Source organism: Callionymus lyra, chromosome 10 (assembly GCF_982586985.1).
Source record: "Callionymus lyra chromosome 10, fCalLyr1.hap1.1, whole genome shotgun sequence".
NCBI lineage: Eukaryota > Metazoa > Chordata > Actinopteri > Syngnathiformes > Callionymidae > Callionymus > Callionymus lyra.
The window spans coordinates 10,672,571-10,699,460 of NC_141827.1; the positions used below are offsets into that span (position 1 = coordinate 10,672,571).

General features: G+C 35.9%; 3 protein-coding genes across 3 annotated transcripts; 1 reads left to right on the forward strand and 2 right to left on the reverse strand.

Annotated features, from left to right (window-relative positions):
- Positions 1-276: 276 nt before the first annotated feature.
- Positions 277-15,778, reverse strand: nckipsd (NCK interacting protein with SH3 domain). Its single transcript, XM_087801201.1, has 13 exons — positions 15,293-15,778; positions 13,194-13,306; positions 11,126-11,330; positions 8,862-8,937; positions 7,234-7,745; positions 5,540-5,710; positions 4,431-4,517; positions 4,227-4,365; positions 4,084-4,164; positions 3,150-3,278; positions 2,965-3,054; positions 2,726-2,898; positions 277-1,694 (listed from the first exon to the last, which is right to left on the reverse strand). Exons 1-13 carry the CDS (start codon positions 15,461-15,463, stop codon positions 1,482-1,484), a joined length of 2,160 nt encoding a protein of 719 aa, XP_087657327.1. The 5' UTR covers positions 15,464-15,778; the 3' UTR covers positions 277-1,481.
- Positions 15,779-16,006: 228 nt separating this feature from the next.
- ndufaf3 (NADH:ubiquinone oxidoreductase complex assembly factor) lies at positions 16,007-19,813 on the forward strand. The gene is made up of 5 exons (XM_087800905.1): positions 16,007-16,129; positions 17,851-18,046; positions 18,130-18,196; positions 19,112-19,212; positions 19,274-19,813. The coding sequence occupies exons 1-5, from the start codon at positions 16,038-16,040 to the stop codon at positions 19,385-19,387; spliced, it is 570 nt and encodes a 189-aa protein (XP_087657031.1). The 5' UTR covers positions 16,007-16,037; the 3' UTR covers positions 19,388-19,813.
- Positions 19,811-24,947, reverse strand: LOC148070259 (rab GDP dissociation inhibitor beta). Its single transcript, XM_087800901.1, has 11 exons — positions 24,891-24,947; positions 24,732-24,839; positions 24,569-24,665; positions 24,370-24,504; positions 24,110-24,308; positions 23,187-23,318; positions 22,142-22,241; positions 21,912-22,077; positions 21,714-21,858; positions 20,831-20,885; positions 19,811-20,756 (listed from the first exon to the last, which is right to left on the reverse strand). The coding sequence occupies exons 1-11, from the start codon at positions 24,930-24,932 to the stop codon at positions 20,598-20,600; spliced, it is 1,338 nt and encodes a 445-aa protein (XP_087657027.1). The 5' UTR covers positions 24,933-24,947; the 3' UTR covers positions 19,811-20,597.
- Between the last annotated feature and the right edge of the window lie 1,943 nt (positions 24,948-26,890).

Genomic DNA, 26,890 nt, shown 5'->3' on the forward strand with positions numbered 1-26,890 from the left:
TCACATTTCTATAACTCTGGTTTCAAATGTATATATTTGGAAAAAAACGTATTTTCAAATGTCAACTGAATTTGTTTTTCTCTATTTAAGTTTTAACTTTACTTGACATCTTATCTGGACTCACGCCTCCATTTGTACAACTTATTACCTCTTCACACAGCTTAAAAAATATATATATATATACATATATATACATATGTATATATATGTATATATATGTAATATGATTAATTGCTACACAAATCGTATCCTAATGTTAAACAAACATACACACTCTTCACTCTTAAAATATAACTTTATTAGTCTTTTTGACACAGTCAGAGTCACTTGAGGAAGAAAATGGTATCTTTCGCACAAACTAAACAAACACAAAAAATGAATGTTTGTATTAAGACAAATGTCAAAGACACAAAGAGAAGTTGAAGATGAGCAAAAAGAAAACCCATTTCATGATATGGATAAATAAGAGATAGTCGTCCTTCGAGATGAAGTAGCTACGAGATGTAAATGTTGTTAAAACACTGAATCGTATATATTTGATATGCCAGCCGCACCTGGACTATATACAGCAGGATGTTAAGAAGCTCAAAGCAGAGCCGTTATTATTCATCAATAACAGCAACACTAGATAATCTGGAAGTCAAATAGCCAAAAGCATTAAAAAAAATGTGAGCCACGAAAACCTGCTACTAAACCTGCTTTTTTCCCCTCGTATTTACTCAACATCGAGAAGAGAATTTGACTAATAAGATCAACTTTTCACTTCCACTGAATTTTGACCACATGCTTTTTTTTTCTCCAATGGAAGCTCTGGTGAAGATGGATGGAAACCAAACACACATGGATGCACATGGAGAACGAAGGTTCGCTCTAAAATACAGTGTATTGTAAAAGAGAAGTCGCGAGCAAAGACACGTCAAGGTTCTCATAAATGATCAACCAACACCAGCATTTAGGCATCAAAATGAAAAACAAAGTTTTTCTTTTTCTTCCCTCACTCCTGAGTGCAGTCACTGATTCACTCTTTCAAACCCAACACTTGAGCCACTACAAGAAATACACTATTTGGCAGATGGAAAAAAAGATAATCATTTTAAGTTCCCTGCTTCCAGTTTAAATGATGGCACTGTTAGTTTATGTATAACCAGAATATTCTTCTTGTAAAAAAAATGAATATATATTTTGAATTCAACACAGTTTTAGTCGTGTTTGTTACTCTCTTTCTAGTTATTGCTAAGAATTCACATCTCAGACACCGAGTCATTTTCCTTATTAAAAACACAACTAAGAACCTGTCTCTTCCTTGAAAAAGAAAAATAATCGCAGGTCTCAGCATCACATGCATGCTTGCAGCAGAGGACAGAGAGTCCAAGAACATCCTGATCAATGTGTGGCTTCTAAGCAACAGCTGGCACAGAATAGTGAGCGTCGTTTCCAGCTCTCGGCAGCAGGGGGCGGCAGAGGTCCGCGGGTGAGCAGCACTAGGATATCTGCGGGAACTCGTTGTATATTTGTTGGACGATCAGCTTATCCATCTGTTTGGCGGTGGCGCTCCCTTCGTCCTCGCCCGGGTCCTCCTCCTCCCGCAGGATCCTCTGCAGCGCCCCCTGGAGGTCGGAGAGGCGGTGCTGGTGCTCCAGGTAGTCCGTGGAGCCCATGATGGAGTGCATGAGGGAGAGATATTCCATCCGCAGCTGCATCAGTGAAGGAAAAAAGCAAAATATTGACAAAGTGTTAAATCAATAATGAATCTATACTGATAATGATTAGCAGATTATGGAAGTAAATCAGTTAATATTCAATTTAACGTTTCAAATGTTGAAACTATTTTTTTATTTAAATGTTTTTTAAGCATTTCATTCTTTTTTTTTAAATAATTAAATTCAATAATTTGTATATTTTAAGGTTGTTTTGATGATTGTGATAAAAAAAAAAAAACGATTTTTTTGAAGTTTTAAACATGAATGTTTTTTTATTACCCAGAGTTTATATTAAAATTACAATTATTAAAAAAGATGTTCTTTTAAATTCAGTATTTTTAATTTTAAGCCATATTTATTTAATAAAAGGTTAGATCTTTTTTACAAAGTTGATTAATGAATAAATTGAAAGTTGAGTGCAAAAAATAAATACAACATTTTTTTAAAAGAGCGTAAATACATATAAATAAATTAAAATGGTTGATTGAGAAAGAAAATTGATAAATAAAATACTTCAAATTTGCATTTTTTTCAATATAAGTGTAAACATAAAAAAATAAATCAAAATATGTAAAAAGGTTTTGGCACTATGAATTAAAAAACATCAAATCGTTATTTTCCAATTATTGGAATTATAATATAATTGTAAGATTTAGTTATAAAAACTGATTTTTGAAAATATAAACTTGTTGAAGTCAATATTTTAAAAAGAAACGTAGTCTTTAAATATAAAAAAAACTATTGAATGTAATTATAAATTAATTATAATTATTATTATGTGTTCAATGCTTAAAAAAAACAAAATTTCAATTAAAATAATTCTAGTTTTAATGTTACAATATCAATTGAATATTCCGATGGCACTGATGCACTTCCATAGACTTCCTGCCCTCATAAGAAGCTCTAGAAACATGTATTTCCTACATCTTTTTTAATTAATTTTCCTCCCAAAAAAAGATTTTCTTTCTAATTTTCTACATTTCTCTATTATTTTGAGCGAGTGTTTTCTAACGGACGCGGCACACCTTGTCTCCAGGCGACAGGTCAGAGATCTGCCTCACAGCGATGTCGATCATCACCCTCATGTCGGAGCTGTAGAAGATGTCGGACGTCTCTCGACTGGCGAAGACGTCCTGCAGGAGCTTCAGCACGGAGTGAGGCGCCGGCGGCGTGTGCTTGAACATGCACACCGGGTCGTCTAGAGAGAGAGAGAGAAGTGAGTGTTGAGAGGGAAGGTGAGAGCGAGAGGGGGGTCAAAGGTCACCTCCTCTGTTCAGCAGAAGAAGAACTTTCTCCGACAGAATCTTGACGTTTTTCTTCTTCACCTCCTGCATGATCACGTTGTTGTCGGGAGCTGAGAGACGAGGAAACACGACATGAAGCTCACGCTATAGAAAGACCTCCAGAGGGAGAAGACTAGACATGTTGCAGCTCAGAGAAGGTTCTCACCAGTGTGGTGCAGGTTGAAGCTCAGCAGCAGGTTGAGGAAAATGTCGGGCAGCTGCTCCGTGGGATCCGAAGGAAGTCCGTCCTCCACCACGCTCAGCAGGAACTCCACAAACTCAGCGTTCAGGTGTTCTGGAGAAACAAACAACAAGAGTCAGGCTGTGAAGACTCGAGGCCAGAGTCTCTCGCACACGTCAGCGTGTTTTCTATCGACTGTGAGGCTTTGAACTGGTTCATGAAAGTAGCTCAGTGTCAAAATAAATAGGTTTTTCAAAAGGTTGAGTGAAAAAAAAGTTCATTTTAAACCAAGTGAGTGTAAAAATAAATAAATATATATAAAAAAAGCATGAGCGTCAATTAAATAAACTTAAATAAAAGTTGAGTTCAAAATTAAATGAAGGAAGAAGTAAAAATAAAAATAAAATAATTTATAAAAACGTTTATTTTATTTTTTTTACTTTTTATTATTTGTTTTTACACTCGACTTCATTCTTTTTTACACTTAACATTAAAAAAGCATTATTTTGTACACTCAACTTTTTTAAATGTTCCACTTAATAATACACTCAACTTTTTTAATTGTTTGTTTTTACACTCAATTTTACTTTTTTTTTTTAATTTGACACTTGTCTTTTTTATATATTTAATTACTTGTATTACAAGTAAACAAACAATTAAAAAGGTTGAGTGTAAAAACAAATACAATATTTAAAAAAAAAAAGGTTGTAAAAGTTATGTCTAAACTTAATGACTAATAAACTAAATTTGAGTGTAAAAAAAAAGTTGAGTGTGAAAATAAATAAATGAATGAAAAAAGTTTTGTGTAAAATAAAAGTCATGGGAAACAGTGAATGAACAGCACACACTACTGTGCTTTACATCCATACTCTAGAGACAACATTTTAAGAAGTGATTCTTAGTGATTTAAAAACGTCACCGTAGTGATGATATGGAACCTGCTCCCCCATGGAGAAGATCATGGTGAGGACCAGAGCCGTGTAGCACATCTTCTGGTGCTCTGAGGAGACAACAGTGGTTTCAAGGAGCTGCAAACACAGGAACATTCACCAGAGACGATACCTTGCGTGTCCGTCTGCAGGTCTCGGGCCAGTTCCATGGGCAGGATGGAGTTGAGCAGAGCCGAGATGAGACCGGCGTCCAGACTACACATGGCCCCGAACACCTTCAGCAGCAGCAGACGCAGAGACACGCGGTGTTCCTGGATCATCACATGATGTCACTCCTTCTCCAAAACCATTCGTGAGGACAACGTTGTGTTTTTACCATCTGATAATACGACACCAGCGACATCACGTTCTCATGGTGGTTGACTTTGCACATCCGCTTGCAAACCTCTGGATCAGCATCAGTCTGACGAAATAAACTGGATTTATTCAGAGTTTATTTTTGAAATATTCTGCTTTTACTGAAGAATAAAGTACAATTCAAGATTATTTTTATTTGGTTGTTAGTATGTTTCCAAACCAACAGCACAATTATTGTTATACAACATTTGTCTAACAACAAAACTATATAAGAAATTAATGTGAAAATAAACAATCATTATTTTATTCCTCTTTCAAGGTCCAGATGACTTTATTATTATCAAGCAAAAGGTCTACTACTGAAAAAATAATAATCCTTTTATTAGGTTTGTATCTAAATTACTTTTATTATTTAGAATGAAAAACAACATTTGTTTAATTAAATCTCTGTAGACTTTAGTTAAGTTTGACACTCGAGCAACAAACTCTTCCGTTGTATCTATATTTTTATTTATTTATTCTCACATATGATTGAAAACTTAATGTTTTCTGTATGGAAGTATATCAGTGCCATTTTAAAAGCTTCAATCATTTTAAAGAATTATTTAATTTTATTATTTGTAGGATGAAAGCTTTGTTTTAATTGAATAATTAAATTAAATTAAATTTAAAACGAATGAAAAATAACTTCTATATTTAAATGAATTACATGATTGCATAGTTTACATATTGAAAGGATGATTTTTATTTAAATAATTTGTTTTCTAAATTCAATATTATTTCATTAATAGCCTTTTAAATGCAGTATAGATTTTTTCATTAGCAACATTTTTATATTATAACGTAAACATAAATATAAACTTATATAAATAAAAATAAAATAAAATAAAATAAAATAAAATAAAATAAAAATATAAACAAAAACATAAATATGAATATAAAGATAAATAATAATATAAATATAACCATAAACATACATATTATAAATATAAATATAAATATAAATATAAATATAAATATAAATATAACTATCCTGCTCTTCAGAATTTGAACACATTAGTATGTTAACAAACACATTGAAGCTCTAAACCTAATTCATATTTGAAGATGATAAATAGATAAAACTACCAGGATCTTCAGCAGCTCCTCCAGGTAGCAGGCGAGGAGGGCGTGGTCCTCGTGAAGAGCCCAGCTGCGCTGCTGAGAGTCGTCACGGTGACGAGCGAGGTCGCTGAAGATGACCTCCAGGCGCTGCTCGTCGTGAGACACTTGACCCTGAGGCAGCGCCGCACTCACGTCCTGCACAGAAGACACTGATGGATCTCCTACTGATGAAGAGAGTCTGAGGAGAAGCTTTTCTTACAATTCATTCCTTTTCATGTCTTCACTTTTCATATATTTTTAATTTAAATAAACCAAATTGCTTCAATAAAAAAATATTAACAATAAAAAAAAACTTAAATAGATTAAAAAAAAATCAATTTTAAGAAAGAGTGGATTTAATTAAATATATTTTCCAAATAATTGTTAATTGAAGTGAAAACAATTTTTTTTATTTTTTTTATTTCAATAAATATCGACTTCAAAACCTTTTTAACTTTAATGAATGACAAAAACAAAGTTATTTAAAATATATAATTTGATTAAAGCAACACAAACGAATAAAATAAAACATTTAATTTAAAATATATATATATATATATTTTTTTTTTATTGAAGCTACTTTTTTATTTCCTTTAATTGAAGAAAATTTAGTTTTGATTTTAAATATATATTTTTATAGTTTAAACAATGTTTATTTTGATTTTAAAGAAGCAACTTTTTTGACTGAAAATATTTGTTTTGTTTGAAGCTACTTTTCAATTCATTTTATTTTAATAAAGCAATCAAGTTTTTTTCAAATTAACCTTTTTTCGATTTTGTTTTTATTGCAAATGTATTTTAGATTTTTTTTTTTTAATTGAAGCTTTTTAATTGGTTTAAAACAACTTTGTTTTATTCAAAATATATATTTTAGTTTGAAACAACTACTTTTTATTGATAACATTTTTCACGATGACGTTTTTTAATTAAATCCACTTTTTAAATTAAATATGATGAAACCAAACTTCCTTCATGAGAAAAGTGAGTAACAGGAAGTGAAAGTCAAACAAAGAACCTGTCAATCAAACCCTCTGGCGTTTTTAACTGGGAAAACCAACAAGTGTCTTCGGTCGGATCGTCCTCCACACGAGCAACGACAACAACACTGTGTTCATTCAAATAAGTGTCGACACAATGAGTCACACGCGTGTCTTCGCTCGTACGCCGGTCGACGTCACCCTAAATATATTTGGAAAATCTCCAGATGAGTTTCCAGATGTAGCTTCATAAAGTAAATATCTCCATTTTTTAAGCTGCTCTTTAAAAAGTGTATTCATTTCTGTAGCATATTTAGGTTTATTTCTACATTTTTCAGTAGCAACTGTTCCTTTAAACCAGGGGTGGGCAAACTCGGTCCTCAAGGGCCGCAGGGTGTCCAGGTTTTTGTTCCAACCGATCAAGAGGACACATTTTGACCAATCAGGTGTCTTAGGAGTGTAATCAGTTGATTGTCAGTCAGGTGTTGCTTGTTTCAGCTGAAACCTCATTGGTTAAAGTGTGCATGCTCGATCGGTTGGAACAAAAACCTGGACACCCTGCGGCCCTTGAGGACCGAGTTTGCCCACCCCTGCTTTAAACGCTCACAGTCAAATAAAAGATGACGTTACATAACTTCTCAAACTCATTCTCATTCACTGGGTGGTTCTGGTTCTGGACTGGGTCCAGTCTGCAGCACTGACCTTGCTCTCCACCAGGGACAGGAGGACTTGCTCGAGGGCGGCGGCGGACTGAGGCAGGGCGCTCTGCAGGTGACCCACCACCACGCCCACGGCCACCCTGGACAGCTCGTAACTCACGCCCGTGTTCTTCCGCACGAGCTCGATCAGCTCCGGCCCGATGGTCACCGGGACGGGCCCGGAGGTCTTGGGGCTGGCGGGAGGGGTCTCGGCCACGGAGGGGGGGGCGACTGGCCATTCTCCGTCGGGGTGGTCTGAGGACTTCAGCGAGGGTCCGAGCTGAGGGAGAGGAGGAAGGGGAGCCGGACTCTTCTTCACAGGGTTCTGTTGGTCTGGTGGGGGGGCACCGGGCTTCACGCGGGTCGGCACCGGCGGGGGAGGGGTACTGGAGACGCTCGGAAGACTGACTTCTGACGACACCAGAGAGTGGGAGGAGTCTAGCGAGGTGGTGCTGATGGAGAGGGAGGGGCCTGGGGACGGAGGGAGAGACGACATCCTGGAGGGGTTTGGTTCTCCTGCGAGCAGAAGATGGTGTAAAACTTTCTTCATTAATGACATTAATGAAGAAAAATATAAACAAAACAATTTTTTTTTTTAATTGATTCGCTCAACAGAAGATCAACGTTAAAGCCCCAAAACGTAGAATTGAAAGGAAATTTCTGGCTCACCCCTGGTGTCAGAACAATGTAACTGCACTGGACCTCGTTTCTTGTTTCCTGGTCACTTAAGCACTTTGTCGGTGGTCACGTGACGCACAGACTGTGTGCGGCGGGTCTTCGTGACAAAGTTAGCTTTTTAAATGTTGAAACTTAAATATATTTTTTAAGCATTGAATTATGTTTGAAATAACTAAATTATATATTTAAAGGTTACCTTATGCATTACATTTTTATATTCATAAACACACATTTTCTATTTTCTGTATTGAAAAGTTGGATTATTTTAAAATGTATTTTTAATTTAATTTTACACATTTTACATATGTATTCCAATTCTAATTGAAATATATATACAATATATTTATATCTATTATAATGTATTCTTCTAATTCAAAATTGAAAGCTTTTTTAATTTAATACAATCATGTTGGCAAAATAGTTCCAACATAAAAAAAATATAAATATCAAACTCTACGTGTAAAATAAAATCGATTTAATCAAATGTTTGATTTTTTTTAAAGATTCAATTGTAAAAAAAAAACATTCAGCCTTTTAAAGTGTAAATGATTGAATTAATTTATCGAAAACTTAATTTTTGTATTTACATTTGAAATGTTAAGTTTAAAAAAAAGAAAATCAATATTATGCACTAATACGCTTCCATAAGCGCATCATTAAAATGAAGGAAAGTTCCACTGAACCAGGACGGCTCAGAATTAAAATAATAATGACATTAAAAAAGTCTGAATGTAACGTAGTGTTGCTTTAACTGCAGGAGTGACTGAGTGAGGATCGACCAGTGGGCCGGACAGAACCAGCGTGAGAGAAAAGCTCTCGTTACAAACAGAAGTTCACAGCAGCGTCTTGACTAAGAATAGCCTGCACGCTATGGAGGACACACACACCTACACACACCTACACACACACACCTACACACACACACACACACACACACACAAGGTGCTCACTCACCTGAACGTTGCCGGTTCCTCTGTTTCTCTGGAGGTGGGGGGGTGGTGGGAGCGGCTCGGCGAGCCTGTGGAGGAACCTGGACCAACCACAGAAAACTTTAATGTGATCCTCCAGAAAATACACAAACACTCAAATATTTCTTAAACAATATTACGTTAAAAAAAAACAATTTTATGTCTACTTTAATACACTTTTCTTTATCTTATATTCCATAAAATACAAAAACACTCAAATCTTTTTTTTAAATAATATTACGTTCAAAATAAACATTTTTATGTCTACTTTAATACACTTTTCTTTATCTTATATTCCATAAAATACACAAACACTCAAATCTTTCTTAAATAATATTACGTTCAAAATAAGCATTTTTATGTCTACTTTAATACACTTTTCTTTATCTTATATTCTATAAAATACAAAAACACTTAAATATTTCTTAAATAATATTACGTTCAAAATAAGCATTTTTATGTCTACTTTAATACACTTTTCTTTATCTTATATTCCATAAAATACACAAACACTCAAATCTTTCTTAAATAATATTACGTTCAAAATAAACATTTTTATGTCTACTTTAATACACTTTTCTTTATCTTATATTCCCTAAAATACACAAACACTCAAATATTTCTTAAATAATATTACGTTCAAAATAAGCATTTTTATGTCTACTTTAATACACTTTTCTTTATCTTATATTTCATAAAATACACAAACACTCAAATCTTTCTTAAATAATATTACGTTCAAAATAAACATTTTTATGTCTACTTTAATACACTTTTCTTTATCTTATATTCCATAAAATACACAAACACTCAAATCTTTCTTAAATAATATTACGTTCAAAATAAACATTTTTATGTCTACTTTAATACACTTTTCTTTATCTTATATTCCCTAAAATACACAAACACTCAAATATTTCTTAAATAATATTACGTTCAAAATAAGCATTTTTATGTCTACTTTAATACACTTTTCTTTATCTTATATTCCATAAAATACACAAACACTCAAATCTTTCTTAAATAATATTACGTTCAAAATAAACATTTTTATGTCTACTTTAATACACTTTTCTTTATCTTATATTCCCTAAAATACACAAACACTCAAATATTTCTTAAATAATATTACGTTCAAAATAAGCATTTTTATGTCTACTTTAATACACTTTTCTTTATCTTATATTCCTAAAATACACAAACACTCAAATCTTTCTTAAATAATATTACGTTCAAAATAAGCATTTTTATGTCTACTTTAATACACTTTTCTTTATCTTATATTCCATAAAATACACTAACACTCAAATCTTTCTTAAATAATATTACGTTCAAAATAAACATTTTTATGTCTACTTTAATACACTTTTGTTTATCTTATATTTCATAAAATACAGAAATATTTGTTTTTATAATATTACGTTCCAAAATTAACATTTGATGTCTACTTTAATTAACTGTTAATATATAAAACTTCACCATAATTACGATTAAGGACGTTTTATCTTCAGTAAAATACAAGAAAACTTAAAATAAAATCCTGCAAAAAAATATCTATTTTAATTTTACTTGTATCAATTTTTATTACGATCATGTTTAGATCGAACAGGAATCTTGAAAAAATACAGTAGAAATGATCACGTGATTAAGTGAATGAAGCAAAAATAGTGAAAATAAAATCTGTGATAATATATTCAGGAGAAACTGTGATAAGAAATAGAGATAAAGTTATGAAAACATGTAATAAAAGAAGATTAAAGATGATCAAGGATTCGAAATTAGATACAGAAACACAGGTTACAAGGAAGTTAAAACATTGGACACAAATTTATATATATATATACATATATAAATATAAATAAAGAAAATATGTTTCTATTAGAAATATTAAGATCAGGTCAAACTATAATCAGATCTTTGTTAAAGTGGAATGAATAGAAAATGATTTGCAACATGACTAAATGAATTTATACTTCATTTATGTCAATAGTGTTTAAAAAACAATGATTCTAATAATCACATGATTGTTTTTGGACTCGTTAGTCTCATTACTTTAGTGATTTAAGTCGATGTATTGCATAGAAATCATGCAGATATTGACTCAGTCATTAGTTTATCATGAGGTTTGTCACATGTTCCAGTAATGGCTGTGTTGACGTGCATTTACTTGAGTTTTGTTTGTCAATCTCTATTGTTTCAGGGTTACTTTGATTAAGCGTGAGTGACAGGCGACAGTCTGACGGGAGTGACCTGATAGAAGCCGGGGTCTCGCTGCATGTTGTCCATGCTGCCGGACGTGGGAACACTTCCATGTCGTCCATAGTCCTTGTTGAGGCCGTTGGGAGGAGGCGGAGTCTGGCTGAGAGAGATCTCACTGCTGGACGACGGGATGACTTGTCTGAGGCCAGGAGAGCCTCGACGAGCCAGAGTCTCTTTTCTGTGGTGGATCAACTTCCTGGAGGAAAACATGTTTGAAGATTTAAACGTTATTGAATCAACAGTGATTTATAAAGTGCAGTTCTCTTTTCTTCTCATGCTCTCTTTCCTTCTCACTGTCTCTTTTCTTCTCACGTTCTATTTTCTTCTGTCACTCTCTTTCTTTCTAACACTCTCTTTTCTTCTCATGCTCTCTTTCCTTCTCACTGTCTCTTTTCTTCTCACGTTCTATTTTCTTCTGTCACTCTCTTTCTTTCTAACACTCTCTTTTCTTCTCATGCTCTCTTTTTTCTCACGCTCCCCTTCCTTCTCACACTCTCTTTCCTTCTAACACTCTCCTTCCTTCTCAAGACCCTTTTTTTCAAGCTCCCTTTCCTTCTCACGCTCTCTTTCCTTTCTCACACTCTCTTTCCTTCTCAAGACTCTTTTTTTCTCACGCTCTCTTTCCTTCTCAAGACTCTTTTTTTCTCACGCTCTCTTTCCTTCTCACGCTCTCTTTCCTTCTAACACTCTCTTTCCTTCTCAAGACTCTTTTTTTCTCACGCTCTCTTTCCTTTCTCACGCTCTCTTTCCTTCTCAAGACTCTTTTTTTCTCACGCTCTCTTTCCTTCTCACGCTCTCTTTCCTTTCTCGCGCTCTCTTTCCTTCTCAAGACTCTTTTTTTCTCAAGCTACCTTTCCTTCTCACGCTCTCTTTCCTTCTCACGCTCTCTTTCCTTCTAACACTCTCTTTCCTTCTCAAGACTCTTTTTTCTCACGCTCTCTTTCCTTCTCACACTCTCTTTCCTTTCTCGCGCTCTCTTTCCTTCTCAAGACTCTTTTTTTCTCAAGCTACCTTTCCTTCTCACGCTCTCTTTCCTTCTCACGCTCTCTTCCCTTCTAACACTCTCTTTCCTTCTCAAGACCCTTTTTTTCTCAAGCTCCCTTTCCTTCTCACGCTCTCTTTCCTTCTAACACTCCTTCCTTCTCAAGACTCTTTTTTTCTCAAGCTCCCTTTCCTTCTCATGCTCTCTTTCTTTCTAACACTCTCTTTTCTTCTCATGCTCTCTTTTTTCTCAAGCTACATTTCCTTCTCACGCTCTCTTTCCTTCTAACACTCTCTTTCCTTCTAACACTCTCTTTCCTTCTCAAGCTCTCTTTCCTTCTCACACTCTCTTTCCTTCTAACACTCTCTTTTCTTCTCATGCTCTCTTTTTTCTCACGCTCCTTTCCTTCTCACGCTCTCTTTCCTTCTAACACTCTCCTTCCTTCTCACGTTCTCTTTTTTTCTCACACTCCCTTTCCTTCTCACGCTCTATATCCTTCTCACACTCTCTTTCCTTCTAACACTCTCTTTCCTTCTCACGCTCTCTTTCCTTCTAACACTTTCCTTCCTTCTCACACTCTCTTTTTTTCTCACGCTCTCTCCTTCTCACTTTCTCTTGTTGTCTATCTCTTTCTCTCACGCCCCCTTTTTTCTCATGCTCTTTCGTTCTCCATCGTTCCTACGCTCTCTCTCTTTCTCTCACATTCTCTTTCATTCTCTCTGTCTCTGTCATCCCCACGCTCTCTCTCGCTCTTTCTTTAACGCTCTCTTTTGGTCTTATACCTTCTTTCATTCTCTTGCTCTCTCTGTTCTTTTGATCTCCCAAGCTCTCTCTTGCACTCCCTTTAAAACAGACTCTCTCTCTTTAATATATATGTTGTGTTTACAACACTGACAAGAAAAGTAATTGATTCACACACACACACACACACACACACACACACACACACACACACACACACACACACACACACACACACACACACACACACACACACACACACACACACACACACACACACACACACACACACACACACACACACACACACACACACACACACGATGTTCAACTGACTGCAGAACGTCGCGCTGCTCCAGGTTGTATTTTCCTCCATTCTTCAAGGCAACGTTGTGGATTCCTTCGATAGCTCGGTCGATCGACTGCAACACCTCGTCCTGCTCCGGAGCCTGGTGGACGGAGAGAGAGACAGAGAGATGAAATATTCATCCAGGAGGCCTGAACGCTGATGAAACTTTCATCAAACGAGGACAATAAAGCAGCTCAGAGACATATGTGACTCCAGGCAGAAAAATCTGGGTCAGTTATCCAACAACAAAAACTACTTTTCCTCTCACACTCCGGCTCATTAAACTTCCTGACGGACATTCCTGTCCTGCCTCTGAGCATCAGCAGTCGAGGGAGACTCAAGCTGCAACAAGTTCAATGTTTGACTGGATCATTGAGCTGCAGACGTGTGGGCGTCACCACGACGACGACGTAACTTTAACAAGACAGAAGGTGTAATAATGTTATGCAACCACACTTCACAAACAACCCTCGTACACTATGAACACTGTATGACAATGTACTTCAAACACATGAGGGAACATGTCACGTTTGTTTACATGTTGTTTCTACTCATCCAGCTCAACATATGTTAGTAGAGCAGAGCGTTTGAACCATGTTTGACGTCGGCATGAAGGGAATATAAAACGCTCATCTTTATTTCCTGTCATTCTTTAATCAGATGTTCTTCAGCGAACATTTTAAACTAGCATTAAAAAAAAGTGTAAACATGTGGTGATGCAGTTTTATTAAAAACGATTAAAGGTGGGGTAGATGTTGTTAGGAATGATGTGAGCAAAACGCAAATAAAATTTAAAAGATTTCTGTCCAGAATGTCCAATGAAAAATCTGCTTCAGCATATATGCTAACTATTCTTCAGGGCTATTTCAAAGAGATGGGCGGAACAAATGGCAGTTTGATTGACATATCATTGTCTAAATATTGTGTACAGGCTGATCTAAGAGTGTTTTTTTGACATAACTGTACGTTTCACAGGTGACTCAAATGCTGCATTTTTCCATTAAGTGAGGTGAATAAATCTCCTTTCTGCCTATATATTATAAAAATATTTATTTACACACAAACAAATTTTCATGTTCATTTACAAACGGATCAGAAAACAACGTCACCTCGTCTCCCAAAAAAGCAACACAAAATAAAATAAACGAGCAAAACGCAAATAGGATGACCATAATAAAAATATATTAAAGTTACTTATAATATGTATGAGGTAAACAGACTTAGAATCTCCTGCAGCTATGAATGTCCATCTATAGTTTCTATTTTAAGTCTGAACAAAGCAACATCTAAGAGAAAAATAAAATTGCATCCACACTGACTCAAATGTGTTTTTGTCCACATTATCTTGAGACAGTTGGGTTTGTATGCAGTATAAAGGGACCAATGGGTAGCAATGAGTTGATCACTTCTTCTTTGGTCCATATAAATCACCAACATTCACTTGGAATGATAATTTTCTCAGGTATGTTGGCCAAGTGGATTCTTAAGAGTCCTGCTTACTTTGTGTCATATGATAATGTAAATAAGTAATTTTTATTTGTATAGCGCTTTTCCAGACCAGGGTCACAAAGCGCTTAAACAATCAAAACAATATTCAATAAAGTATATACTTTAAAGGTCAAGATAAAACTGATAACACACTTCAAGAAAATCAAGGAAAAGCCTGAACAAATAAAAACGTCTTAAGATATTTCTTGAAGGAGTCAGTAGATCCATCAAACACACAGAGAGAGGAAGATCGTTCCAAAGCTGCAATAATACTGAGAATAAAGTCGAATCTGGTCTCGTGTCCCTCACAGATCCATCTGTCGCAGTGTGGAGCTGCACTGCACCTTAAGAAAAAAAACAGCACAAAAATCCTTCCAATAATTCATGATGGCATCTCTGAAGCTGCAGAAAAACCCTCTTCGCACTGCAGCACACATACATACACACACACACACACACACACACACACACACACACACACACACACACACACACACACACACACACACACACACACACACACACACACACACACACACACACACACAAGCACGCGCACACACACACACACACACTCACATGACTCAAGCATGTTTACCTGGATCTTCTCCACGTAGGACGCGGGCACGTAGCCGGTCTCGCCGGAGCTGCAGCGGGATCCGAGCCACCAGTGTTTGTTGCTCCTCTCCAGGATGAGGAAGCTCTCTCCGGCCGTGAAGTGCAGCGAGTTGGGCTCGGCGGATCGGAAAGCGTAGCGAGATCGGTACATACTTTTGTTTATGACACTTCGACAGCCCGGGACGATCGGTGCCGCAGAGACGGGCTGACAGAAGGTGAAGGAGCCGTGAAGGAGAGGACGAGTTCTGGGAGCTGGTTCTTCAGAGAGGCTGGACAGGCATGGCTCCTCCGTCTATTTACAATGCAGCTCAGATCATCTGATCTCCGGCGGTTACCCTCCGCCACCACGGGGGGCGCTGCGGCACGCCTTACTAATCGACGGTCGATCCATCGAACCGATCGATGTTTTCTTCATTTCAACGACGGACCTTGTCATTTTTTATTTTGTATAAAACGAAGCTGTTTATGTAATATTTTTAAATCATAGTTTTAAATCAACAACACTGAACACACTTTTTTAAAATGATTTATCTAATTTTCCAGGTATTTATTAAATGCTTGGATCAATCAGCGTCTACCCAATAAAAGTACATTTACAATAATAATTCGTGTTTATGAACAAAACAAATGAGTAACGAATCAGCATTACACAAGACCGGAAGTGGATCGGATGGTGCCACGCTGAATTGGGCCCCCCTGTCTGGCCGGTGTGTGTGTGAACCTTCATGGACATGGCCGGGCTGGTGAGGACCAGAGTTCTGCAGAGATCCATCCAGAAGCTCCTGTTCACCTCCAGGCCCGGGATAACAGGCACCAAGTAAGGGGATGTGAAAACAAATATTTACTTCTGTTGTATCTTTACGGAAAAGTGAAAATGATGCGAAGGATTGTAAATGTTACTCTGCTGTGATGTACACTGAAAATCTGTCGTTCAAATATTTGTAATATATGTACCTTGTGTACCTTAATTTTACGTGTATATTTTCTTTTACAAATAGTAGAGTGAGTGAATTCTCTTGATTTAAATATTAATATATTATTGTGCACCAGCTCCACATTTCTCTTCAATATATACAAAACAAAAGTAGGTGTTTTTGTCCTATTCTTTTATTTTATTTCGAATCTCAAGACTAAACTACTATAACTGAACCAACCCACGATATAATTGACAACAAACTTTGTTTTATACGTCATCACCTCCCATGTAATACACTGAGCGTCACTTCAGATGATGGACAGTTCAGGGTGAAAAACTACAAGTCATAACTCAAAATCTCTGCTTTTTATTTATTTATTTTTTAAAACATACAATCGTAGAATTAATCTTCTAACAAACGACAGCAAACATTGATGATTAAATACAGCTTTAACGAGGGAAGCCACTGAAGCGTGTACATTTTAAAGTAGTTTGAAGGTCAGTGAAGAATAATACCTGTGATTATAATATATTATATATATTATATATAAAAACCATTAACTTTGACTCCTCTCTGACTCCATCTTGTGGTTGTCACTAACTCCCGGCTCACCGTTAATATCAAATTATTTTTCTAAGAAGCAGACATCAACATTTATTTCTGCAGGATTGTGTGTATTCATGTGTTTTATTATTGGGGTTTGAAGTGACTTTAGAAAGCAAAAGAGTGTTTTGGCTCTTCTCTCTGCGAGGCAGCAGGCATGAAGCCTCTGGCTGTGAGAGTGTTGGCTTTATAACTGAGCCATATGGAGACAGAACTGTTGTGCTGAGAGTCGATGTCATCAGAAACGGTACAATGAACAATTCAATGTTAAAAGCGGAGTCATGCGTGAATTATCTTCGACGTATGTGGGACGAATAAAAGCCCTGTTGTCTGTATTTTCAATTCTTTTGTATTCCGTCAACTTAACTCCTGTGCTGTGTCTCAAATCGCATACTTGCGTACTCAAAGTTAGTATTTTTAGTGCGTTAGTGCGTCTCAATTCTTAGTATGCGAAATTTAGTGCGCCATGCACACTAAATTGGCTTATTAACACACCCACAAAACTGAGTATGGTTCGATGGACACTATCCACCCTAAACGGCCGCCATCTTAGTGACGTTGTAAACGGAAGTTACGTCATATATAAATGCATATATATATATATATATATATATATATATATACTTACAGGTGCATTTTCCGCAGCAGTAGAAGGTTGACACGTCTTCGGTGCTGATACCAGCTTAAATATCTCGCGAATATTTCGATTCTCATATTTTTTCTTTATTTATTTTTACAAACTTGCAAAACGTGCTGCCAGCAGGTGGCGATAGCGTTCAAACAGCTGGTTGAAACATCGTTAAATAGAAGTAGAAGAAGAAGCTGTCATGTGATTTCCTGTTAGTGTGTAGCAGCAGTGTTTGATTTGAGACATACTATCTGTGGAGGATTTGCGTACTAGTTAGTATGTACACTAAACTGATGCATACTAACTTCTAGCATACTAAGAGAAGTATGCGATTTGAGACACAGCACTGGTTTGATGTGACCTTCGCTTGACCTTGAGTCCTGCCCTCAGTTCGTTTCAGTGTCGAGGTCACAGACTGGGTCCCGGCGACGATGAAATGTACCAGCGGACGTCGGTGTCCATCATGCAGAGGGAGGCCGACGCGGGGTTGATGATCCTCAGCTACAACTCCAGCGGCTTCAACATCAGTGGAAACCGAGTCTTCGGACCTTGTGCTGTTCTTCCTCCTGCCATCCTGCAGTGGAACGTAAGAGAACGTTTGTCTTCTTTTGTTGGTGTTTTTTTTTTAATATTTAAGAGTGATTCTCTCAACTTAAAATGTCTCTCTAGATCAATAGTCATAAGGACATCACAGAGGAAAGTGTTTCACTCTTTCACATGCTGGAGCCAAGAATAGGTAACTTTAACTACTTTTTCAATTGAAATGTTGACCTTAAAAGAGTTTCTAACATTTTTGTTTTTGATAATTCGGTTAAATCATTTGTATATTGAAAGGTAGATTTTCATTTTATTTTCATAGTTTTAATTTAAATATCAAACGCTTTCAAAATGAACTCTTTTTCATAGAGTTTGACATTATAATTAAAAAAAAAAAAAATGAAACCATAGCCTTTTCAATTTAATATAAAAAAATGTTGTATTTGTGCCACCAGACAATACTAGAGCGAACAGTCACATGATCATCTGCTTGTCGTGCGATCTATTAAAGATCATTAAAAAAAACATTTAATTCCGAATGTATTTATTTTTTAATAATTTAAATCAGAATATCAAACTCAATCTGTATAAAAACATTATTTTTGTTTAAATACTTAAAGAAATAACAACAAAAAAGTTTCAACATTTAAGATATTAAATTAAATAAATATTTCAATTTTATTTGTTCAGGCTTTTCCTTGATTTTCTGGAACTCCTGTTGTGTTATAGGTTTTATCTTGACCTTTAAAGTATATACTTTATTTAATATTGTTTTGATTGTTTAAGCGCTTTCTGACCCTGGTCTGGAAAAGCGCTATATAAATAAAAATTACTTACTTACATGTTTTAAACAGCAAAGTAACAATTTAATTCTGTACTTGTTTGCCTCAAATATTTTTTTTTCTTTCCCTCGTTCTTGTTATTTTAGTGTTTTAAAATGATATTTTCAGTTTTGGTAAATACTTGTAGGCATGTCAAATATATTTATGTATATTAATAATAGTTTTTAGTTATTTGTCGTGTTGAGTCTTGCTCAGAACAAACGGTGTTCCTGAGGAAATACAACGTCTCCTGCTGTAGCTCGACTGTGTGTAAATTGTGTTCACGTGTGCAGAGATTCTGGTTCTGGGCACCGGCGCCCGAGTGGAGCGGATCAAACCGTCCGTCCTGGCTCTGCTGAGGAAGAAAGGCATAGCCGTGGAGGTCCAGGACACGGTAACACAAACCTCAGATGCTCGTGTTCGACGTGTCACTCAAGCTCCTTCGTCTGTTGCAGCCGAACGCTTGTGCGACGTTTAACTTCATGGTCAGCGAGCGAAGACTGGCGGCCGCGGCGCTCATTCCTCCGCCGCCGCCGAGCTCCGCCCTGTTGCTGAACCAGGACGACTAGAGACGTGCGATTCAAGAAATATTTATTTGTGTGACGGAGACTCCACACGTGTTTGGGTGAAACTTTCTATGAAGGTGTAGAATATTCTTAGAGCGAGACATTAAACTGTGTTTGAGAGAAATGACAATGTTTATCATGTATTGAATCAATCAATGATTTTTTTTTACCTGTAGTACTTCACGTACCTTGTTCAAAGATTTCACAGAGTATAATAAATGGAAGTAATTCAGAAAATTGAAACATCTTTGTTTTTTATATTTCAATAAAAATCTTATTCCAATAACTCAAATTTACATTTTCTGAATTCCTATATTTTTTAATTCCTTTCCTTTTATTTTTCAATATATAAATAATCTCTATTACTAATTATGAACACTTTTTTTTTAGGAATCCTGAAATAATTTAGAAATTTGAATATTTATAGTAGATTTTTTTTCTTTATTTCATAATTTCTCCCCCAAAAAAACTATTTCAACCTTTAAAAATACAAATGATTGATTTTCAGTTATTAAAAAATAACAACAATTATAAGAAAACAATTCTTAATTCAATAATTGAACAAATTAAAAGGTTTTTCTTTAATAAATATTTTTCTAATTATTTGATCTAATTCCAGTAATTAAATTGAATTAAAAAGGTTTCAATTAAAAAAAATACATAGAATTAATAGAATATAGAATATCAATCTGTGTAAAAAAAAACATGAGACAATTGAAAATGGAATCGTATTATTCTAAAATTTAAAATCAATCCCTAAAACTTAACAAAACATTTTCAACATTTGAAATGTTAAGTTTAATATTCTGATGACGATGATGTCCATAATAAACCTTCATCGTTATTACTAATAAATGCATTTTAGTGTCTTAATAATGTGCTCGTAATGCTTTGTAAATACATTCTTCATGGAGAGTTTGACCATATTTTGTACATACTGTTAATATTTAGTCTTAAAATGATGAATCAACTTCAATGTTTCCTCAGCAGTTCAAACAAGACAGTTGTTGTTGTTGTCGAGCATCAAAATGTGCAGCAGTCTGAGGTGATCCAAGCGTCTGTCCTTCATCTACATAAGCCTCTTTAGTCGTCGTCCGTCTGTCCCTGTGTTCGCGGACGTATGTCGTCACACCGGCTTTGTCCTCCTCACACTCTGGCGCCGAACACGGGAGAATCCACAAATCCTCATCTATAATCTTCCGTCCACGACTCCTCACGACCGGTCCGAGCCTTCTTCAGAACTGGTCGACTGGTTCCGCCGGGACCAGACTCGGGCCAGTTCGGTCCCGGTGATCCTGCTGTACAGGTCCTTGAGGTCCTGGTACTCGCTCCCGAAGTGGTTGGTCTCGTCCAGGGAGCGAGACACGAAGATCTGGGAGGATGTTGACGAGACTTTGATGATAACTGCTGCTGAAATAAACATGTTTGTAAGAAAGTTCTCGTCACCTGACTCTCCTCCCCGTCGTCCTTAGGAACCAGCAGCGAGCTGACCTTGATGAGCCTGTTGAGAAGGAAACATATCATTAATTACATTGTATTTCAACTATATATATATATATATAGTATGAAATACTACAAAAGAACCCGACTATTACTGGTTTGTGTAACCAGGTTGTATTGAAAAGTTAACATTTGCAGTATTTATAGTTTGAAAGAACATTTAAGTGTCGCTCAATCCTTGTTGGGGCCACATGAGGCCCTTGGTGTGTATTTATGTGGCCCTCATTTTTATTTATTATTTATGTATTATTATTATTTATACATTGATTATTCAATCATTAAAAAGTGACTTAATTTTTACAAAGTTGTTTCACTGAAAAAATATATTTTCAATAAAAAAACTGAAATAACTAATAATAATAATAATTTAAAAAAATTAAATTGAAAATATACTTAAATAATGAGTAAAAATTAGTTTAAAACCTTTTTCACTTGAATTAACATTATTGTTATTTTATTTTATTGTATTTATTTAACTACTTTTAATTATATTTGTATTAATTGCTAGAAGTTTAAAATAAAAGTGATCTAAAATGAAGTAACATAATGACATAAGTTCTTCTATAATATCATGATCACACCTTTCATTCTCCTAAAAAAATTTCATCGTTTTCCCAAACATTAATGCTTCTTATGATTCATTTCTGGGAGATTAACATTAATAATGTTTATAAAGACAGTGTAATGAGGACAATATCAATAAAGAACATATTTTAAAAGTATAATGTAAGTCAATCATAAGGTTTATTCCCATATGGTTAAAAATAAAATGTAGTTATTTTGTTACGTGAACTAAATAAAGACAAGATGATTATGTTGTGTCTCGTACTTTTGCACGATGGGCTCCAGAAGCTCCAGACCCGGCTGCACTTCTTTCTCAGGGTTGTCGGTTTCAATCCTGGTGCTGACCGTTGCGACGTACATCCCGTCCGGGGCCACGTTGTGCAGGTGCGACACCACCGATATGAAGATGTCTGCCCGGAGGAGAGAAGGTCAGACGAGGACGAGGAGAGACGAGGAGACGCACCTGACTTCCTGTGGAGCTGCGGGAGGACGATGTGGCAGGAGTTCGCCTCGTGCGTGTTCTTGACCGGGTGGTCCAGCAGACAGATGACCCGGATGACCCGACCCGCTCTCCTGACCCGGCCGGGGACGTAGCTGGGGTCGCAGATCAGCTGTTTGCACCGGAAGAGCTGAGGAAAAAGTCGCACACGTGAGCCGAGGAAGCGTCGACACGGGACGCTGCCGCACACTCGCCTTGCCCTCTGACCTCACGGCCTTCACCCTGTTGTTCTCCAGCACCAGCTCCTCCACGCGCCTGTTCACCAGGAAGCCGCCGCCCAACTCTGCGCTCAGTCTGAAAGTTCAAATTCATCTCGATCACAGAATAATTATTAGTTATAAGTTATTAAGTCACTCAATTTAAGTTTAAAAAACATAAAAAGCTTGTGTATGGAAGTGACGTCAGTGACAATAGTTTATTGAACATTTGAATTGAATATTTCAGATACTGTTACTTTAAGTTTCCTTATTAAAATGTTGCTGTTTGTTCTTAAGCTTTGAACATTTTTTAACAATTCATTTCCATAGTTTGTATATATTGAAATGTTGAATTTAATTAAGAAATCTGAATATTTTCAAAATACATTTTTAACAGATAGAGTTTACATGTAGAATTTTTACATTTCGAAGGTTGATTTTTATTGAAAAAAAGTAATTAAATGTAATAATCTGTTTTTTGAAAGGTTGAATTAGTCATTAAAATAAATAAATAATTGTGTTTAATGCATTTTTTTTTTTGACATAAAGAGTTAGATATTATAATTAAAATAAATGAAAACAAAAAAAAACTTTTTTCTATTTTCTTTTAACTCATAGTCTTTTATATTCAATATTAAAATGTTAGTATCATAGTCACATGTTTTTTCTATTTAATTCAAGAAGGATTTAAAAATATATGTTTAATTTAGAATTATTTGAATTAGAATATAAAACTCTTTTTCTTTTAATATTCGAATTTTTCATTTTAATTTCTTAACAAAAAAGATAATTCAGCCTTTCAATTAACATCATATTCTTTAATAAAACTTTTTTTTTAAATAAAAATAACTAGAAAACATTATTGATATTAAGATTTTAATAAATAAATTCAACCATTGAAATATTCTGATGCCACTGATTTACTTCCACAGTCGTTGAAAATGTGTGTTTATCTGTTATTTATAGTTTTTATGAGGTTTATTAACAAAACACAATTTTCAGAAAACCTATAGAAGTTTTAGTGTTTTTTCGAAACACCAACCTGGCAAAACCGCGCGGCAGCTCACTCAGACCATGAACCGGGTACAGGTACGGACTGGAAACGTGTCGAGTGGAAGATTCCGAATAGACTTTGATTCTTCTGATGGTCTCCATGTACGGCTGCTCCAGGAAACTGCAGACACACGCGTGTCACATATAACACGTCTAAGTACATTTACAACTTTATTGAAACTACACAGGATTTATTTAATTTATAAGACGCACAACTAAAAAGAAACTGTCAGTTCAATATGGAAGTATTTCTGTGCCATAGTAGTTTTTTGTTTTTAAATGATTTGTTTTTTAACCCTTGTCTTATCTTAGTGGCCCAAGAACTAATGTAGCTTTTGGTCCTCTGGGTCACTTTGACCCAGACATAAGACAAGGGTTAGAAAAAAAAAAAATTAAAATTCAATTAAAAACAAAACAAAAAAGGGTTAAGCATTGATTCATTCTTTTAAATAATTGAAATCAATATATTCTGTATTTAATTCTTTTAAATTGCATATTTTTAAATTATTTTTATTCATAGAGTTTTATATACTAATTAAAATAAAAGTTTAATCTTAGCCTTTTAAATACATTATAGAATTGTTGATATAATTGTGCAAAATGTTTTTATTGAGTTTTAAAGTAAGCAAGTAATTTATTTATTTATATAAAGGTTAAATTATATAAAACTTTGTTGAATTTTCATTTAAATTTTTGGGATTAGAATATTAAATTCCATCTTTGACGCCTTTTTTTTTACAAAATTTAAATTATTATTAGTTTTAAAACAACCTTTTATTATAGAGATTATTGGATTCAATTATCAAAAAAATCATCTAATGCTAACAACAGTTAAAATAAAATTCCCTCAATACTGTGATGCCCCTGATCCTCTAGTCGTTGCTCCGCTGAACTGCTGCTCCACTGACTGACCTCTCGCTCTTGTGCAAAGCCAGGCCTCGACCCGTGACCTCCATCACGTCGTCTCCGAGGTCGAAATGAGCGAAGACTTGTCGGGTGGTCGTCGTCTCCGGGTCCATTCCCTGGAACGTCGCCGGCCTCCTCTCGTCGAAGTTCTGTGCAAACACCAGCAACTTCCTGAACCTCCTCTTGTCGAACAGGCCCATCAGATCTGAGGAAACATTTCCACCCTTTTAGAGCCGAGGTCACGGCGAAGGACGACGGGGTCAAACCTGAGGTCAGCGCGTCCTCCTCCGTGGCCGGGATCCTGTGAAGCTTCCCTGCTCTGTAGATGTAACTTCCCTCCACGACTCGGAAGTCCACGTAGCGAGTGACCTCGGTGTGCATCAGGATCTTCACCAGCTCCTCTGGAACAAAAAACACCACGAGTGAGTCCTCAGAGCTCCTTCAATAACCGCCTCGTGACGTCACCATTTCCCAGAAAGAATTTGGGAATCAGGTCCACGTTCCACTGGCGTCCTCGGCCCACACTTTGAGCCCGGCCTGGCAGCTGGAACCTCTCGTACAGCTGCGAGAAAAGCCACCGATAAAAACCACTGCGAGAACTTGTGTGCTTCGGGGTTTGAGGACGAACCTCCTCCAGGTGAGAGATCGACGCACTTTCTCCTCCACAGAAATGATTCCTATCAATGTGAAGAACTGATTTCCCGTGCAGGGTCAGAAGCCCTGAGAGGACACACTCCTGAGACCACATGTTACTCATTATCACACTGATTTAATTCCCTGACTTTACCTTGAGTCCGGTCCCGAGAACGATGACGTCATAATCCGGCATTTTATCTCACGTCTCTTCCAAAACAAATCTCTCTTTTCAGTGGGTTAGTGTGTGTGTGTGTGTGTGTGCATGCATTATAGGTGACAGTGATTGAATTGTGTTTCAGTAATCCTCTTATATATGTCCCATTTATTTCTGTGTGTTCATGTGTGTGCGTGTATTAGGAGCTTCCTAAATGATTGTGTGTGTGTGTTTGTTTGTGTATTAGGAGCTTCCTAAATGATTGTGTGTGTGTGTTTGTTTGTGTATTAGTAGCTTCCTAAATGTGTGCGTGTGTGTGTGTCTATTAGGATTTTCCTAAATGTGTGTGTGTGCACTTGTGTGTGTGTGTATTAGGAGTTTCCTAAATGATTGTGTGTGTGTGCGTGTGTGTGTGTATTAGGAGCTTCCTAAATGATTGTGTGTGTGTATGTGTGTGGTGTGTGTGTGTGTGTGTATTAGGAGCTTCCTAAACGATTGTGTGAGTGTGTGTCCTAAACGATTGTGTGTGTGTATTAGAAGCTTCCTAAATGAGTGTGTGTGTGTGTGTGTGTGTATTAGGAGCTTCCTAAATGAGTGTGTGTGTGTGTGTATTAGGAGCTTCCTAAACGATTGTGTGTGTGTGTGTGTGTCCTAAACGATTGTGTGTGTGTGTTAGAACATTCTGGATACATTTTATTTATTGGCGTTATTTGTCTTAGTTGTTGTTGTTAGTAGTTAGTAGTTGTCCATGTATATAAGAAGGTTCAGAGCAGACTGTACTTTCTGAGGAGGCTTCGATCATTTAACATCTGCAAGAAGCTCCTCTGCATGTTCTACCAGTCTGTGGTGGCCAGTGTCCTGTTCTATGCTGTGGTGTGTTGGGGTGGAAATGTGTCCAAGAGGAGTGTCAACAGGTTGGACAGGTTGATCAGGAGGGCTGGCTCTGTGGTTGGAATGAAGCTGGACTCACTGGTGACAGTTGCTGAGAGGAGATCACTGAACAAACTACTGTCCATCATGGATGATGACAGTCATCCTCTGAACACTGTCATCAGTGAGCAGAGAAGCAGAATGAGTGCACGAATGCTCCTACCCAGGTGCAAAACAAATAGACTCAGGGACTCATTCATCCCTCGGGCTATTAAATTGTACAATTCTGAGTTCGGGGGCAGGAGTGGAGTGAGAGTATCTGAATGTTCTGTTCTATGTTAGTCTTTGTATCCTTTGTCTTTGTTTTTTTTTTTCTTTGACCTATGTTCTTTGTCTTTATCTTTAGACTTAGATTGTGTCATATTGTTCTTCCAATTTATGTTCTTCTTCTTATTTTATTTTTTATGTATTATTTTTTATTGTTTATGAAAAATTGCTGGCTATTGGTAAAAAACAATTTCCCGAAGGAGACCTCCTGAGGGATCAATAAAGTTTTACCTTACCTTACCTTACCTTGTAAGTAGAAAAGAAGATAAAATGAACAAACAATTGTAAACTATTAATTTATTATTCAAACCTAATTCTGAAAGATATTAATTTTAATGTTTCACATTTGGCATCAAATATATTTCCGTCATGTTTAATAATTATAAAAATAATTATTCCATGATTATTAAATGACGTGTGCAAACTCAATTCTTAAAATACTGGTGGAAGGAACTATATTATAAAATCCATTTGTTGTATTTTAGATACATTGTGTACATGGAAAATCTCTTAACATTTATTTTTAGGGACAAAAAGAATTAAAGAAGGAAAACTGGGAAAATTGTTAAACCTAGAACTTAATATTTATATTAATCTTTGACATGTATAATAACTATAATTGTTATTCGAAGTTATATTCAAAATCAAACGTCATTTCAAAAGATCATCTGTTGCTTTATTGTTATTCGGCCTTGAACTCTCACAAGAAGAATGATGATGATGAATAAAGTGTATAAAAGAATATTTAGTACTTATTCATTGACTTCATGTCTTTATGTCTGACAAGATGAAACTTTGAT